The 18,989-nt window shown below is 38.6% G+C and overlaps 1 protein-coding gene across 1 annotated transcript in view; it reads left to right on the top strand.

Moving 5' to 3' along the window:
* Positions 1 to 18,989, top strand: part of LOC136877322 (lactadherin) — a 317,071-nt gene that overhangs the window by 278,403 nt on the left and 19,679 nt on the right. Inside the window, exons 6-8 of the mRNA XM_067151268.2 lie at positions 5,268 to 5,408; positions 10,194 to 10,366; positions 16,616 to 16,808. Coding sequence (XP_067007369.2) covers positions 5,268 to 5,408; positions 10,194 to 10,366; positions 16,616 to 16,808 — 507 coding nt within the window. The remainder of the gene's footprint in view (positions 1 to 5,267; positions 5,409 to 10,193; positions 10,367 to 16,615; positions 16,809 to 18,989) is intronic.

The raw sequence follows: 18,989 nt of genomic DNA, 5'->3' as shown, positions 1-18,989 counted from the left end.
CATGGGAATGAAGCAATCGCTGAAAGGACAGCACAAAATGGTTTTCCCGCTTTCGAGCAGGACGGTTTGACTTGTCTGATGATCCAGTTATGGAAGACCTTCAGATTTTGACGAAAATCGCTTGAATGAGTTGCTTCATGAGAATCCTCGTCAACCAACGCGGGAAATGGCGCAAGTTTTTTAATGTAATTAGTCAACTTTTGTACGCCATTTGCATTCGATGGGTAAGGCACAGAAATTGGGTATATGGGTACCACATATGCTAAATGACAGTAACAAAAATCAACGAGTAAACATCTGTTCGTCATTGCTTGTCCGGCAACGGTTGGCTTGTGATAGGCACGAAGCATTCCTTTCGAACATTGTCACCGGTGACGAGAAATGGTGCCTGTACGTCAACATGAAGAAGAGGAAAGAGCGGCTCAGCCCATCGAAAAAGCAACTCACCGTGGCAAGGATAGTGCCCATCCACAGAAAGTCCTGTTGTGTGTTTGGTGGAACAAAGATGGCATTCTTCACCATGAACTTCTTCCGAAAAACGTAACGATTACCTCTGCTGTGTATAGTGACCAGCTAAGACGGCTTGCCGTTGCTATTGACAACAAAAGACAAAGACAACAACCAATCGTATTGCTCCATGATAACGCTCGTCCGCATACAGCGCAATTGACCAAAGGTGTGATTGCTGAACTTGGCTGGAACCTCTTCCTCATCCTCCGTATCGCCCTGACCTTGGCCCCTCAGATCTCCGTTTTTTCCGCTCTCTTTCTAACCACATTCAGGGGCAAGTGTTTCCTGACGAAGCTTCTCTTGACCAATGGCTAACAGATTTCTTCCAGTCAAAACCAGAACAGTTCTACAGGAGAGGCATTCAACTGCTACCTGAATGGTGGCAGGTCACAGAGAGTGGATGTGAATACATCACTGAGTGATTGTGAGTTACAGTGCGTGACAGTGATAGTAAAATAAAATAAAAGTATAAGAACCGCACGAACTTATGCATCGACCCAATAGATTAAATGTTAAGGCTTATCGTTCTTGATAAGAGTCTCGAATCTTACCTTGGCTAAGCGTTTAGGATCGCGCAGCTGTGAACTTGTATTCGGGAGATAGTGGGTTCGAATCCCACCGGCGCCAGCCCTGGAGATGTTTTCCCGTGCTTTCCTATTTTCACACCGGGAAAATGCTGGGGCAGTACCTTAATTAAGGCCACGGCCGCTTTCTTCCCAATCTTAGTCCTTTCCCAACCTTCCGTCGCCGAAAACCTTCGATGTGTTAGTGCGACGCTAAACAAGTTGGTAGTAGTTACCATAGTTATAACACCCTTGTTCAGTAATTTTGTCGTATTAATGTTTGTAATATCAGTTTCAGTTCATTGATCAATTGGATTTAACGCAAAGTGTTATAAATACATTACAGGGAAAGTTGTTCTCGATTTGACTGCGAGTTATTGCTTACTTGGTTTGTAAGTCAGTACGTGATTAAATTCAAAATTAATTTAATCGGGGATCAAATTCAACAATGTAGAAACCTTCTTTAGAGGGAAATAAAGCAAAATAAAAATAAAGATGATTGTTTATGTAAATGACAAAGAAATGAAAATGACTGACTCAAATGAGTGTGAGAAGTATATAGACCTTCTTTTAGTGTTCAGCCACAATATATGCTTCACTTCAGAGGTAAACTGGGAAAATAAGAAATGAGATTGTTACCTGTTGATTTCCTCTCCGAGCCAGATGCAGGTCGTTTGATTTGACGCCCGTAGGCGACCTGTGCGTCGTGATGAGAATGAAATGATGATGAAGACGACACATACACCCAGCCCCCTGTCAGCACGCTAACTATGTAGCCATGGAGCCGGATCGATCAGTCATCACATATTTAAAATCATTACTGTTCGTTGCTTACGTCTCCAGCCTTATGTTCACATTCAAATGCCTCGCCAGTTGACCGCTTTAAGTCTGACGTAGCTGCAAAACCATCGAACTGCAACATGCACCAATTCATGAGTTTGTTCGAGTGAAAAGTGTGATCGCAAATCAAAAGAGGCCCATTGGATTGTTTTTAATAATTAGTTGGAAATACATCCAGTAGAAAACTATTGTGTCAGCGAATTAATGTTTTAAACTAGTGCATTAAAATATTGATTTCTTCTCTGTTATGTATTTATTTATTAAAGAACTACTGCACAATTTTGTTCTTGAGAGGGTTCTGTTCATCATGCTGATCCTTAACTAAATTTTCACCCATTTGTAGTATGCCCTGGCATGTATTAATCAGTGGCGGCTCGTGGCTGTAAAGTATGGTGAAGAGCTATAACCCGGGGTCGGGGATACAACTGGGGAGAATGACCAGTACCTCGCCCAGGCGGCCTCACCTACTATGCTGAACAGGGATGGGAATTGATAGGCAAGGACGAGGGAAGGAAGCGGCCGTGCCCTTAAGTTAGGTACCATCCCGGCATTTGTCTGGAGAGGTGGAAATCGAGCCCACTTCTACTCAGTTGACCTCCCGAGGATGAGCCCTCGTACCACTTTTCAAATTTAATGACAGAGTCGGGAATCGAACCCGGGCCTCCGGGGTGGCAGTTAATCACACTAACCACTACACCACAGAGGCGGACAATATTTAGGAATTACGTGTTGTTTTTGGTTGTTTTGTACTCGTACCTCGTACTTGTGACTGGCGGAGGGTCCAGCAGGTGACCACGATTTATTGAATTTAATGTTTCGTCATGACCACGAAAAGCTAGTTCTTGCTTACTTAAATAGAGCACTGCATCAATTACCAACTGAAGGAAAAGCCTATTTAAATGTACATTTTTATTGAACTGTACAGTTACAATATACAGTCTGGCATTTTCCTTCAGGACATCAGAGATCGTATTTTGGTTTGTTTCCAATGTCTTCAAATCTAGCTGCCATATTATATGTTCTGCAGAGTCTGAGTGCTTATGTGAAGAACGTGTTATGTTCAAAAGGGCTGAAAATCCTTCTTTATTCCAAACGTTATTTTTATTGATAAAAGGCAAGCAGGCCCAACAAAACAACTTCTGTAGAGCTGGAGAGGAGCACAACCATAGAAATTCCTTAAACCACGATTGTTTGAAACTAAGATTGTAAGATTTACCGGAATGTTTCGCTTCTTTTGTAGCACAAATCTGCAATGATTCAGTAGGGCGATCAAAACGTAGAATTTCATTCTGATCTTCGTTTCTCCAACGTGAAAATGGTGTTCATCATAAAATACACACTATGTCATAAATAGAATACATGTTTAAATAAAACAGCACAACACTACGAATGAAGCACGATGCTTAAGTACTCGTACTTCACACAGAATGACGCACGGAAGACGAAACATTCCGATCCATCGACAACTCCACTTGCACATTCTGCTACGTGGAAAGTACGCGGGTGACGTCACGGTTGTCAAGGCAACCGCCAAGGCCAAGCGCTAGGAGGGAGCACTTGGGAGGTAGAGGCAGCTGCGGAATCTCTCGTCTTCACTCAGTCTCGCGCGCCGTACTGTGGCCGACAACCGGCACTTTCGTGAGTTCCCCTGGTTCTCATCAAGTGATGCGAGCTCTTGGTGCTCCAAACGCCGTACAAAAAAACATTTTCTTTCCGTAAAACCAACAAATGTCATAAGAGAAATAAATTTAAGTAATTCATTATGGTAAAAATAAGTGGCACTTCACCTGAAAAGCCGCCCCTGCCTATTAGTCATCATGTGGTGTATAAATAATTTCGTGTGGCTATTTCTAGCCGACCGAGCTCGATAGCTGCAGTCGCTTAAATGCGGCCAGTATCCAGTATTCGGGAGATAGTAGGTTCGAACCCCACTGTCGGCAGCCCTGAAAATGGTTTTCCGTGGTTTTCCATTTTCACACCAGGCAAATGCTGGGGCTGTACCTTAATTAAGGCCACGGCCGCTTCCTTCCCACTCCTAGCCCTTTCCTGTCCCATCGTCGCCATAAGACCTATCTGTGTCGGTGCGACGTAAAGCAACTAGCAAAAAAAAAAAAAAAAAAAATGTCTAGCCGAGTGCAGCCCTTGTAAGGCACTCCGATGATGGTGGGCGGCATCTGCCATGTGTAGGTAACTGCGTGTTATTGGGGTGGAGGATAGTGTTGTGTGTGGTGTGTGATTTGCAGGGATGTTGGGGACAGCACAAACATCCAGCCCCCGGGCCATTGGAATTAACCAATGAAGGTTAAAATCCCCGTCCCGGGCGGGAATCGAACCCGGGACCCTCTGAACCGAAGGCCAGTATGCTGACCATTCAGCCAACTAGTCGGACATCATGTGGTGTATTGTCACCAGATGGCCTTTATTGTGTAAAGTTCAGCTTTGAATATCATAGGATTTGTTTTTGAATTAAACAGGCAGTTTGTTGAACCCTGTGTCCAGGTTAATGAACTTACCTACTTTTTTCTTCTCCAATGCTGTTTTCCCATATGTGTTGTCAGAACCTGTATAAGTTTGAAATTAAGGCCCTGCACACGGTTTAAAAACGGATGCTCTTCTTGCTGCCAAGCACTAGTCCAAGTAAAAATCCCTACCATACACTTTGGAATTCAACTCTAGGATCCTCAGGTTGGGAATCAAGTGATTAGATCTTTGTGACTGTTACAGTATTTAAATAATAATAATGATGATAATAATAACAACAATAGCCCACCTGGTGGCCATGATCGTTAAGGTGTTGAAGTCTAAATGGTCTGACACCGAGGTTAGCCAGTTCGAGTCCCATTGGTCGAAAAAAATTTCACTATCAGAATGTTTGCCTGCAGGGTAGGGGAGGTGGTGGTATACAATTTCTAATCACTAGATTGCGTGCCAAAAGCCTGGTTTAAAATCGAAACCTCTCCACAGAGCTCATATGGAGTGAGGGCATATGAGGCTGTTGATGGTGATTCGTCCATCGGATGGAGATGTAAAGCCTTGAGCAGGCCTCTTGGTGCTATTGGACAGGAGTAGGCTATGTGCTGGCACCAGGTTTCAACCTGTCCCTTCCTAGTATCATATATCATGACATTCATTTCATCTCACTAACTCCTCTGATGAGGTTGATGTCTGGAAGGACATCCGGTCATAAAATCCCACCACAACAGATTCATCTCACCTCACACTCGACCCTGTAGAGAAATGGGACAAGGGTTGGACAAAAAAAAAAAAAAAAAAAAAAAAAAAAAATAATAATAATAATAATAATAATAATAATAATAATAATAATAATAATAATTTGGTGTATTGTTTGTGCAGAATGTAACCAACTTATCAGCAACCCTCCATTCACCAAAATCACAGCCAGCAGTTACTACCCATGGATCCGCAAGAATTCCTGTCAGCCTGAGGATGCACACATATTCACACATCGTGCTTGGTGTGCTAGGCATATGAATGGTAAGTACGAACTCTGTAATAAAATAATGGGACTAGAATCTATAGAGGAGAAGTAAAAGGCCTGTTTCATGTTGCAAAGAATACAGCATCAATTTGGCTAAAATAGTCAAATTTCCCATCAGGCCCACACCCAGGGTGGGGGTGGGGGGTATTTACCCTCTCCCCCACCTGCCAAAAGAGTTTATACTAGATATAATTGAGTTTTTCTAGCACTATAATCCATAACTTGCTCAGATAAATAGTAAATTTTGCCCAGAGAAATGTTAAGAATTTTATGACTTTAGAAAGTAGTGAGTAGTATGATAAACAATGCATAAGAAATGAAAGCGGAAGTCGGCTGGTTGAATTCTGCACTGATCATAATTTAATCCTTGCTAATACTTGGTTCAGACACCACAAATGACGGCTGTATACATGGGTGAGACCTTGACACATTGGAAGGTATCAAATAGACTTCATTATGATCAGGCAGAGATTCAGAAACCAGACGTTAGATTGCAAAACCTTCCTAGGGCAGCAGGCGTGGACTCTGACCACAATTTGTTGATCATAAAATACCATCTGAATGTGAAGAAATTGAAGAAAGGAAGGAATGCAAGAAGATGGGATCTAGACAATTTGAAAGAAAAGAGTGTGAGGTGTTTTTTTAAAGAACACGTTACATAAGAACTAAATGAAGAGGCTGAAGGAAGTACAATAGAGGAAGAATGGACAGTCATGAAGAATGAAGTCAGTAGGGCTGCTGAAGAAATGTTAGGAAGAAAGGAAAGATCAACTAAGAATCAATGGGTAACTCAGGAGATACAAGTCCTCATTGTCAAATGACAAAAAATACAAGGATGCACAAAATGAGGAAGGCAGAAAAGAATACAGGTAATTAAAGAGTGAAGTGGATAGAAAGTGCAGAACAGCTAAGGAAGAATGGCTGAAGGAGAAGTGCAAGGATGTTGAAGGTTGTATGGTCCTAGGAAAGGTAGATGCTGCATAGAGGAAAACTAAGGAAACCTTTGGAGAAAGAAAAATTAGGTGTGTGAATATTAGGAGCTCAGATGGAAAACCACTTCTGGGGAAAGAAAACAAGGCAGAAAAATGGCAGGAACATATCCAATAGTTGTATTGAGATAAAGACATAGATAGTATGGTTCTGGAACAAGAAGAGGCTGTTGATGCTGATGAAATGGGAGACCCAGTTTTGAGGTCAGAATTTGATAGACCTTTGAGAGACCTAAATACTGGTAGGTACAAGGCATACCTCCAGAATTACTGGCTACCTTAGAAGAAACCAGGATGTGGAAGTTATTCCACTTAGTGTGTAAGATGGATGATGCAGGATAAGTGTAATTCGATTTTAGACAGAATGTTGTTATACCTATTCCCAAGAAATCAGGTGTTGACAAGTGTGAAAACTACCACACCATTAGTTTGGTATCTCATGCCTGCAAAATTTTAACATGTATTATTTACAGAAGAATGGAAAGACAAGTTTGAAAATGAGTTGGGAGAAGATCAGTTTGGCTTCAGAACAAATGTAGGAACACGTGAAGCAATCCTGACTTGACATCTGATCCTAGAGGATCGAATTAAGAAAGACAAGCCTATATACAGGGCATTTGTAGATCAAGAAAATGCATTCAACAGTGTTAATTGGACCAAGCTATTTGAGATCCTAAAGGTGATCAGGATCAGATACCAAGAAAGGGGAATTATCTACGATCTGTACAAAAATCAGTCTACAGTGATAAGAATTGAAGACTATGAAAAACAAGCAGCAGTCTAGAAAGGAGTGAGGAAAGGCTGCAGTTTTCCCCTCTCCTTTTCAATGTTTACTTAGAACAGGCAGTATATATAACCAAAGAGGAATTTGGAAATGGAATCACAATCCAAGGAGAGGAAAAACCTGAGATTTGCTAATGATATTGTTATTTTATCTGAGATTGCTGAAGACCTGAGGAAATTGCTGAATTACTTATTTTTCTATGTATTATCTGTTTTTGTCTATATCCATGCTGACTTAAAAAAAATTTCACAGATTACAGTAAATACAAGTTGTATCATAAACTTATTTATTATGATACAAGCCTCTTGCTGTTTAACACATCTTTGCCTTTTCTGATATTTTTATAACCACTCCTGTATTTATGATAAGAGATGGAGAGAAAGTGGTACTGCGTACATTTTTCAATAAAATATTAATTGCAAATATACTGGCAGAAAAAAAAAAATCCAAACACCAAGAAGGGGTTTGCTAGATTAACAAATAATGGTAGGCATGTTTATACATATGAAAGATGACGTAGATTCAAATTTCTCACAAATTGCATTAGCATGGCACTAGTAGCGTTTTGCTTTAAATACGGGGTGTGCTGTGCGAAAGCGTTAATTACCTGTGAGATTGGATGGGGTATCTTTGAGTGAGTCAAGAATGCCTTTACGACGGCAAACAGGCCAGTATCAACAGCTCATTGCAGTTGAACGAGGCCATATAACAGGGCTACATGAAGGTGAATTTTCCTTCCACGCTATTGCAGAACAACATGGCAGGAATGTCTCCACTGTGCATGCGTGCTGACATTAGTGGTCACGAGAAGGTATGCTCGCAAGAAGACCGGGCTCCGGATGTCTCCGTGGCACCACCAAGATGGAGGACTGCCATATTCAGCGTATGGCTGTGGGCAATTTGAGGCGCAGTTGGCACCACAGTGACACAACGAACTGTTCGAAATCGGTTACTTGAAGGACAGCTCTGAGCCAGACACTCTATGGTGTGCATTCCACTTACCCCAAACCACCACCGTCTGCAACTTCAGTGGTGTCAAGCGAGAGCTCGTTGGAGTAAGGAGTGAAGGTCTGTTGTGTTTTCCAATGAAAGCCGGTTCTGCCTTGCTGCCAGTGATGGCCGTGTGTTGGTTAGGAGGAGACCAAGTGAGCGCCTGCATTCCACCTCTCTGTGGCGTTGACACACTGGAGCTACACCGAGTGTTCTGCTCTGGGGAGCAATTTTCAATGACAGCAGGAACACTCTCATGGTTATCCCACGCACCCTGACTGCAGGTGTGCAGGTCCGTCTGGTGATTTGAACTGTTGTGCTGCCATTCATGAACAGCATAGTAATGGTGTGTAAAGCAGCATCAAACGTCCCTCCAGGGTCACAGTAGAATTGGAGTCTAACAACAGCAAGAAATTGAAACGAAGCTCCCTTCCCAAAAATTGATCAGCAATCAGCTTCAAAGTTCCACATTAGACTCAATCAAAGGCACCAATAAGCAAACTCATAATATATAACAACTTACCTGGAAGGAACGGAAGAAAAAACATTCAATAATTTGAACAGTGTTATGAAGTCAAATATTTTAAAAACTTTTAACCGCAAACAGACATTTTAATGTAACAAAATGAAAATTTTTTTTTTAACAACTATTCAAATGAATAGACATAGTTTTCAAGCTGACCAACTATGTAATCATCCGTTCTCATATCATAACACACTAATCCCTACATTGCTTTTAATTTCATTTAATTTAATTGGTATTTTAGTAGTTTTTAAGTGAAATCAATGTACCTGCAAATTAACGTGTTTAAAATCTTAGCAATTCACCTAAGCTATAATAACAGCTGAGGATGTTCCTAAGTAGGAATGAAACATGTACTGTTGACAAATAAAAATTTGCCAAAAGGCAAATAAAAAAAGTATCAAAACGGTGGGAAAATTTTAATATTGTAAAACTTAGTGATTAGATTTTTGATACGGAAAATGACGCTGATTACTTGCAATCCCTGTACTGACCGACCAAGTGCAACAGGCATGGAACTCCATCCCACAAGCTGACATCTCAGCACCTGTACTACACAATGTATGGATGTTCGCATGCCTGCATTCAACAGTCAGGTGATTACACCAGTTATTAATGGACTAACATGGTACATTTGCGATGGCTTTCTCATGCGGATATTAACCTGTAGCTTTGTACCTTTCATCAATTAAATATGAGTATGTTACCTCAATAAATGTATTGCCAAAACTTCCATATTCTACATTCCTTATTTCATGGCATTTGGATATATTTTTCTGCCAGTGTAAAAAATGCACTCATGCTAGGAGTTGTTTTGAGAATGTTTATTTCAATGTTCATTGTACTGTATAAGTTTACCATACCTTTTCTTGGCAATTTCATAAATCACATTAATTTGTCAGAATAAATCAGTGCATGTTAGCACTGTAAGGTATAATGTACCTTTGTATGATCTTGAAACAAAAACATTCCAAATCAGACATTTATTTGAATGTGGACACATTTTTGCTTTCATAATTAGTGAAATATTACAGTATACCTTTTTGTAACAAATCAATGAATACCAGTATATTTTCAAGTAAATTAAACAAGGAGAAAATGATAAGGAAGAAGAAAAGGTAAAAATGAGGGGCTGGCACTCCTCAAACCCGAGATGCCCGTGTGAAAGTTGGGGACTCTGAACACTAAGACTAGACCAAAGGTGCTACAGATATGCACGCACAAATTGCCAATATGCATGCAGGCTGTTGAAATTAATGGGCTCTTTTTTTATTAAATAATGGCCAATGGCACAAACCCTCTGACAAATGTATGTCTATTTTTGATGTAGATTCAGGTCCTGAAGTTTGAACAAAATCGGTGATCCTACATCTGTGACCTTCCCTTGTGAGTTGTGAATAATGTGCAGTTTTAAATTTAAGGAATGTAATATTGATAAATTGAAGTTTAAGTATCAATAACATTATACAGAGTTCTACATTATTAACTATTTCAGAGCATCAGTGGTTGCAGTTCGATCTAGGTCCTCCAGCGCAAGTGGTAGGTGTGTTAACAAAGGGACGACCAGACACCAAGCGCCACCAGTGGGTCACCTCCTACACTATATCATACAGCAATGATTCTGTTGTCTGGTACTCATACAAGGAGGGAAATCATTTGCACCCAAAGGTCAGTACCATTGAACACTGACCTATAATAAAACTAAGATGCAAGGTAAATCATGACAGTGTTTTTTAATTTCTCATATTTTAATGTTGTAACAACTGAGCATGAAACCTTATTCTTCTGAATAAGGTTTTGTTAGATTGAAATACATCTTTTCATCATGTATGAGGTTCCTGATTCTGTATGCTGACTTCTTCATGGTGACTTTCATGTTCATACCTACTTTATTTGCCGTTTATTTAAGGTTATTACATATAACTACAGTTTGTGATACCTGAAGCCATCTCTTTTCAGTTTCGACTCAGTTAATTTATATCTGTTAGGTTCTTCAATCTGCTGAAACTAATTTTGAGTAAATAAATTTATAAACTACCTGAAAGAGAAAACATATGGTAGCAGTATTAAATCTGGAAACTTAAGTGCAAGCTTTAGTCAAGTTGCCAGTTATTCCCTGTGCTAGGTCTGGGCAAGTGAATGATGCAATAGCTGCCTGACCCATATAGCTCGCCCATCTCAGCTAGTCTGTGATAAATGTACAGCATGATTGCTTCTTACACAGCACTAATTGACTGGTTTACTGCATTTCATGGCTTCTGATATAAAGGTTGAACAGGAAATTTTTGAAGCACAACTCTGCTGGGAGGGTGAGAAGAGCATTCCACGAACAATTTCCAGAAGCATGAGTGCCAACACATGATGGAATTAAGAAAATTGTGAATAAATTCTAAATTGTGGGTTCAGTGCTAAACAAAAAGCAAATTAACCAAGAAATTTGAAGGCAAAAGACCTAGTGGATCAGTCAAGTAAAGCAGGACCTGGAAGGAAGAGGAGTGGAATGGCACCAAGTTGAGAAGGAAGAAATGTACCTGGATAGTCAAAGATGGAGAGCGCTCTTGTACTGCACCCGAGCGACTGGAGACAGTTGAAGGATGATGATGTTGACCGCTGTCTTAACTGACAAAAAATTCAGGATATTTGTGAAAGTCTCAAGGGATCCCCTTGAAAATTTTTAAGGAAACTGGCTTAGTAAAGTGAGGTTTCATATTCTTCTGCATGGCAGGCAGCAAGAAAACCTGACATTTAAGCCTTAAAAAGTCACAGAAGTGAAAAGTTTAATCACAAGACATCCAGCTGCAGGAAAATATTACTGTATTGCATTTGGTTTCTTCAGTCTTTCAAAAGTAGTGGATTAAATCCTGAATTAGTACTATTTCATTTGTTTAACAGTTTGCTTTACATCACACCAATGGTTATGATGGGATGGGGAGGGAAGTGACCATGGCCTTCATTAAGGTACAGCCCCAGCATTTGCCTGGTGTGAAAATTGGGAAGTGGGCCGATGATGACCTTCGATGTTAGGCCCCTTTAAACAACAAGCATCAACAAAGAAAATTGGGAAACCATGTAAAACTATCTTTAGGGCTGCTGACAGTGTGGTTACTGCCATTCCTGATGAGACGTCGTTTTATTTGCATGGATGTGTAAATTCATAAAATAAACATTATTAGTCACATGGGAATCCAAGAATAATTCATGAAATTCCACTTTATGACCTTAAAATGGAAGTTTAGTGTGACATTAGTTCTAAAAGAATTGTAGGGCCAATTTTCTTTGATAACCCTGTCTGAGCAATACATAGAATTAATATTGAATGAGTGTTTCTCTCAATTGACTGAACAGGAAAAGTCGCTCAGATATTGCCAACAACATGGGTGTGCAGCACATAATACTAGTAATTCACTGAATGGTTTTTTTTTTTTTTTTTTTTTTTTTTTACTCGTATGGCCAGCTTGCTCTCATAATTTAATGCCTTGCGACTTCTATTTATGGGGCAGTGTGAAAGACAAAGTGTTATAGAAGAACTGAAAAATGTTATTTGAACTGAAATTTTAAAGATTCATGAGGCTGAATTTCAGAAAGTGAACCAGAATATCATCACACGCTACAGTGCTTGTCTTAAAACATGTACCATATGCTTAAACTCTAATATAATGATTGTATCATAGTCTTAAACACTTTAAAAGTATTGAATAGGTGGTTTTAAATAAATTAATTGATAAACATTTTTATATATTGAATTTCAATATGTCAAAATGAAAATAGTCACTTGTAATGCTTGTCTTGTCTACAAGCTGAGGGAGAGCATTACCGACACTTGCTGTAATGGGCTAAGGTTTATTGTTTTTCAATCTGATTATCCATTCATCGAAGTTGGTTGATTTTCCATAGGCTTACAGGAACGACGTGACAGTATTACAGATATGTGGCATCCAGGAGGGTTGACAATCCTTGTGGGACTTGCCGTATTCTTAATATTGTTGTTAAAAGAACATACTATAGCTAATGGAAACATATGCCTTGACTTGAATAATTGGTAAATTAAGATAGTCCAAGTTTGTGTAGGTTTAATTATACCGAGCCAAATAATTATTTCAGAAATTGAAATAAAATACAGTAATCACAACCTAATATTAATGAATTTGATGCAAAGTAATTTGAATGTACCAACTCTTCTTTTTCCACTTCCTTTATCGTACTCCCTGATGAGTGACCTCCATTTCTGTCTGTTTTTGCACTGAAATGAAATGGCGTATGGCTTTTAGTGCCAGGAGTGTCCAAGGACATGTTCGGCTCGCCAGGTGCAGATCTTTTGTTTTGACTCTTGTAGGCGACCTGCGCGTCATGATGAGGATGAATGATGATGAAGACAACACACACACCCAGCCCCCATGCCAGCGAAATTAACCAATGATGGTTAAAATTCCCGACCCTGCCGGAAATCGAACCCGGGACCCTTGTGACCAAAGGCCAGCACGCTAACCATTTAGCCATGGAGCCAGACTGTTTTTGCACTATTCCTCTCTGAATACTCTTGGCACATCAACAACTCTTCTGTCCACTCTTTCCTTCACTTTCTGTATCCATATTCTCCTTGGCCTACCTCAAGTTCTCCTTCCATTCACTGTCCATTTGAGCACTGCTATTGGAATTCTTGTTTCTTCCATCCTTCTGACATGGTCATATCATTTCATCCTGTTTCTCTCTAGTCTATCCTGTAGTTTCTCTATTCCCAACCTGTTCTGTATCTCCACATTCTTTATATGGTCCTTTCTTGTTGTTTGTAATATGCCTCACAGAAACTTCATTTAAATTCCCTGTATTTTGCTTTCTTCTCTGGTAGCTGCAACTCATGTTCTGCTCCATATGTCAGAACTGGGATAAAGTAGCTAATTATACATTAGGTCTCTTATGCTCTGATTAGAATCTTCCTGTAAGTTTTACCATACCCTATAGCTGACTTTACTTATTGTTCCATCCTGTGACTGTATGCTTCCCACATGTTTGAAGCACTCTATGACTTCTAATGTTCATTCTGTAAATTTATCACTCCTCTTACTTATCTTTTCTTCCTTGTCACTATGTTTGTTTTACTGTTGTTATTGCTTATTTCTAAGTTTCAATAGCTTCACTCCATGCATCTAGTCTACTCTGTACCTGTGGTTCATTCCTACCCCATATCACAGAAAAAATCCTGCTACTGTAAGAGGAGTAGATCGTACAGCCAGTGCCTCTATGCCAAGTTTTGGGCAGCAGAAAATAACCCAGCTACCTGAGAGAGCTAACAGCTTCTGGCAGAGGTATTCTTATATGTGGAGCTAACTGCCACCAAAATCAACTAAACAGTAGCATCTGTTCCCTGTATTAGAGGCAGCTACAAAGGGCATCTGATCTCTAGGTTTGCGGGTGGCTTGTTTACACTGCTGGTAGTAGCTCTAAAATGCCCACAGGAATAGCAAACTCATAGAAATAACAGCCTAAATACAAAATATGTATACCAACTCTATTACTAGTAAAATGTACATTTATCTAAAGTAAGAAAAAATAATCAGTACTTTCATATTCTGGTGTTTTATGCAATTTTGAGTAGGTATATCATATTTCCATAAACCATGTTTTGATAAAATACAAGTATGCCTCACTGAGACAGTTATTCAGTTTATAATAGCTTAGACTTCCACATATATTGTCTCCATGAATATAGAAGAGATTATTTTCTGGGCTTGTAGACCATGGTCAAATTGGGTTAGTAGCTCCCAGCATTTTACTGGAAACTATGCCCAGAATTCTCGAGTTCATTCCCTCTGAAAGTCAATACTGATACTAGCCCAATTTCTTTTGTTATCAGTTTATGACCATTTGTTCTTGGAAAAGGGTATAAATTAAGTGATAACTACCAAAGATACTAACAAGTCAGTAATGACTCTGCAAGTATACTATTTGACTTGGAAAGTCACCAATTCATTGAAGGTTAGTATGGCTTGGTATCACATTCCCTAGATTTCTGCAGATTTCTTTTCTTTGGGGATGGAGAAAGAGGGGGTGTTTTAATTGTGACAACTCCTATTTCTCAATTTCCTTGCCAGCCCCAAATTATTTATAGATACAGTATATACCACTTTAGAGCAGACATCAGAAAAACAAATTATTAAACAACATTTCCTAGGAAAGTCTGTCAATTCTTACAGATTCCCTCCTTTTAAGTCGTCCAAAGCAATGCAAATATACCGTAGTCATATCCATTAACAAATATGAGCTGTATTAATGAGGAGATCCCAGACCATGCATCCAACCGATTTCAACGAGCTTCAATATACCTGTTCGGTAACTCGTATATTGATCAATACACTTTTTTAAAAAAATTGAGGTCAAAGGTTATGACACAGGATCCATTCTGGACAAATGGAGGTGATAGAACTCTTAAAGACAAAGAAATTTTACTGATAGATTTCTGAAAATTCAAGGAATCCCTGATTCCAATGCAATGCATATATACTTGTAGAGTTAACCACAGCCAACCACAGTGGTGGCCGAGCGGTCATTACAAATTAAACAAATTTCATTGGGAATAATAATAATAATAATAATAATAATAATAATAATAATAATAATAATAATAATAATAATAATAATAATGTTTTAACAATCGTAACAACAATCGTAAACACACAACAACAACAATACTTGTAGTCACCATGAGTCGGGTTGGTTTTAACCAACAATTTAGGCTTTCCTTGGATGCCTAGGTTCATAACATTGTGACTGAGACCATGGCTGGTAAATATCAGGATAATATGTTTTTAGAGACACCTTCCGATACTTTTATATGTCGCATTGACAAGGGTAAATATTAAACTGAGACTCAATTTGGTGAGCTATTACTGGCATGCTCATGACTATGGATAGTTAGGCTGAGGTCCTTCCATCTAGTTTTCCCCTTTGTTCCGATAACATTTCTAGGATAGGATTCTGGGCTGTCATATGTTAATAACCCAGAGGTAACTCATCTAAAGGAACGTGGAGGTGACCGCAAAGCAGGTTGTGCTCATGTCCGCGTCTCCTCAAATGGTTTCAGGTTTACGTGTTCTAAGTACATGGGTCAGTGGTTTGATCCATATGGATCAGGTGTTTGACCGATTCAGGTTTATATGTACAAGTATATGGGTCACTGTTCAATCTCATATAATATTATTTCCACCATTAAAGTGGTAGGATGGTGAAAACACAGGTTGTATTTTTTTTTTTTTTTTTTCAGGTTTGCTTAGTGTCGTATTTGAAATTCTGTCATAACGTAATATTGCCTAATTACTTAAATAAATGTTTCCTTTTTGCAATTTCAAAAGGAAAGAGTTACATTATATTTTTATTGTATATATTTAGTCATGCCCATGGTAATTAATTCTGTCATTTCCTTGTGCTGTTGTGGAGTCTTTCATTTAAGTGTCTAGGAATGAGCCCTTCCCCCTATTTAAATTTGCCTGCCTCATTCATACCTGTAGTTACTTGAGCGCCTTATTTTATTCCATTAGTTTGTTTTAGACATTTATTGAAGAACCGATCACCCCTGAGATAAATGCTAGTCTAGGACTCAGGCATGAGTGTGTGCAGTATAAACAATGTAATTTTAAATTGATCATTCTATCATGAACTATTATTAAGAGTCCTGTATTATCTCTGAACTATGTATAAACAACATAATTATAAGTTGATCATTTTACCATTAACTAGTCATTTCTACAAATGAACTGAAAGACTACATAACAATACAGTGCAAATTGTACAATGGTAAAACTTTTCAGAATTCTAGTAAAACCCCATTGAGCTCCCATTCCATGTGTTCCTCCATGTATGAAAAATTTACTTATGATATTAAGGCCAATTTATTACAACTGCAATTTTTCTAAAATCCCTTAGGTGTTTGGAGGGAACATGGATCGGTCAACAGAACGTCGTCATTACCTGAACCAGCCCTTCACAGCACGATTTGTGAGAATACACCCTTACACATGGCACCATGCGATTGCCCTCCGAGCAGGACTGATTGGGTGTCCACATCATGGTGAATGTGGGCAAGGATTCCTTCGAGTCACTCCTCTCTCTAGATGTGGTGTGTATCTATAACTTACTCCAGTCTAACTAATGTAAATTTACAACTGTATATTGATCATAGATGTCTGATATGTGTAAACTGTGTGGTGGTGAAGGGGAGGTATTGTACTGTTAAAATTAAAAACAAACAAAGAAAACAAGTTACATTTCTTACTAATCTTCTACAACATACAGTACAGTAGAACAGAATGTATTCACTAATTAAGTATGTTACCTCAATAGACATTGTCAAAGGAAATAAAATCATAAATGTACAGAAACATACTTAGAATAATGTGTGATTTTAATATGTAACAAATTCTTTGATTTTAAAGAGTAAAACGAATACATGATTAAAGCCATTTTAAACTTACAACTGAATATAAATGATAGCTCTTATAGATATGATAGCAATTTATTAAACATTTTTAACTGAAGAATGAAGTACCTTGAGCCTCTCTTTTGTAACCTTTAACAAGGTAGGTAGGCCTACACGGATGTGGCTAACTGACCTGATATTATAATTATTTGTAAACAACACTTTTGAGTTTTACTTTATTGGTTTCTCCATATATTTTAGGACAGTGGCATGCTGTGGGAATTTCCTGGGTGTTAACAGTTCGAAACTGATTCATTCGAGGAGAGGACTTCTGTTAATATTTTATGAGATTTTGTTTCAGATATAGTATCCAATGTATAGAATAATAGAATAAATAATGAGAAGTCTAATCTTCTTTTGCCAAAATACATTAAACAAACAATGGTTGCAACATGATTTTTAGAATTTTCATGACACATGCATAAAACACAGAAACTACCAGTATCCATATTCTTCATACCATTTTTCATTTTTATTCATTTTTCATTTGAGAAAGCAAAAGAGTCTTCCGACAAAGTCATGAACTAGACAACTGCTGTTTTCAATGTGATGTTGATTTAATGATAGTGGAAGCTATTTGGAATCAAGTGTTGATGAAGATATTAACAAAAAAACTATTGGTAATGACAGTGAGGTTACATTGAATGATAGCTGGAGAGAATACCTTGACTCAGATTTGGACTTCAAACGTAACCCATTCACGGAGACATCTGGTTACAAACCACCCCAAAGGAATAAGCCTTAAATTGAACCTGAAAATTTAAGTTATTCATGGCTGCTGAGTTATTGATGGACATTATGCTGGAAACTAACCAGTACACCAAAGCCATTAAAGACATTTACATCACTACATCACTAATAAAATCTTATTTCAATTACTGTTCATCACCATATTTAGATTTATGTCTAAAACGTCTTAAATTCAGGGAGAGTTACATCTGTCGATGACTTCCAAAGATACTTGACTGAATGGCATAACAATGTGCTCCACACATATCATAATTACTACTGAAGAAATGACAGTAACAGCTAATTTCAGAGTCCAAAATACAGAACACTGTCCATGAAAATTGTATTATATAAAAATCCTGTACAATTGATATTTTAATGTCCTAAAATGTACTTTATAAAATAATTGTTAATACAAAAATTAACAATAAGATATTCCTTCCAGGGAAGGAGAGGAAGCGAACGTCCCTATGATACTTAAAGCATTCCTTCTCTGGATAACAATGCCAATGCACGGCCGGAGATACTCGGTAGCTCAGGAATCATATATGATGTCCTCTAGCAGTGTCCTGATTTCAGAGACGAGGTTCTTATGCTTTGGAACACCACGGCCCAAATGTTTCAACAGTAAATGCAACAAAAATGTAATTATCGATAAAGAGTCTTGATAATTTTTCACTCCGCACAGACACAATGATTCGCTATTTGCTTTACATTGCACCGACACAGATATGTCTTATGGCGACAATGGGATAGGAAAGGCCTAGGAGTTGGAAGGAAGCAGCCGTGGCCTTAATTAAGGTACAACCCCGGCATTTGCCTGGTGTAAAAATGGGAAACCACGGAAAACCTTCTTCAGGGCTGCCGACAGTGGGGCTCGAACCCACTGTCTCCCGATTACTGGATACTGGCCGCACTTAAGCGACTGCAGCTATCGAGCATGGTACACAATGATTCTGTATATCATGACACATTAAAATATATTTCAGAAACTCCATGTGTTTTAGACTTCAAGTCTTTTAATTCAAGAGTTGGTCTGCCATTTGATATAATATGACTTTCGTCACTAAATGTACATGATTCTAAGGAACA

The sequence above is a fragment of the Anabrus simplex genome, chromosome 1 (genome assembly GCF_040414725.1).
Source record: "Anabrus simplex isolate iqAnaSimp1 chromosome 1, ASM4041472v1, whole genome shotgun sequence".
NCBI classification, from domain to species: domain Eukaryota; kingdom Metazoa; phylum Arthropoda; class Insecta; order Orthoptera; family Tettigoniidae; genus Anabrus; species Anabrus simplex.
The sequence above is the reverse complement of the archived record's forward strand: the minus strand, read 5'-3'. Positions and strand labels throughout refer to the sequence as shown.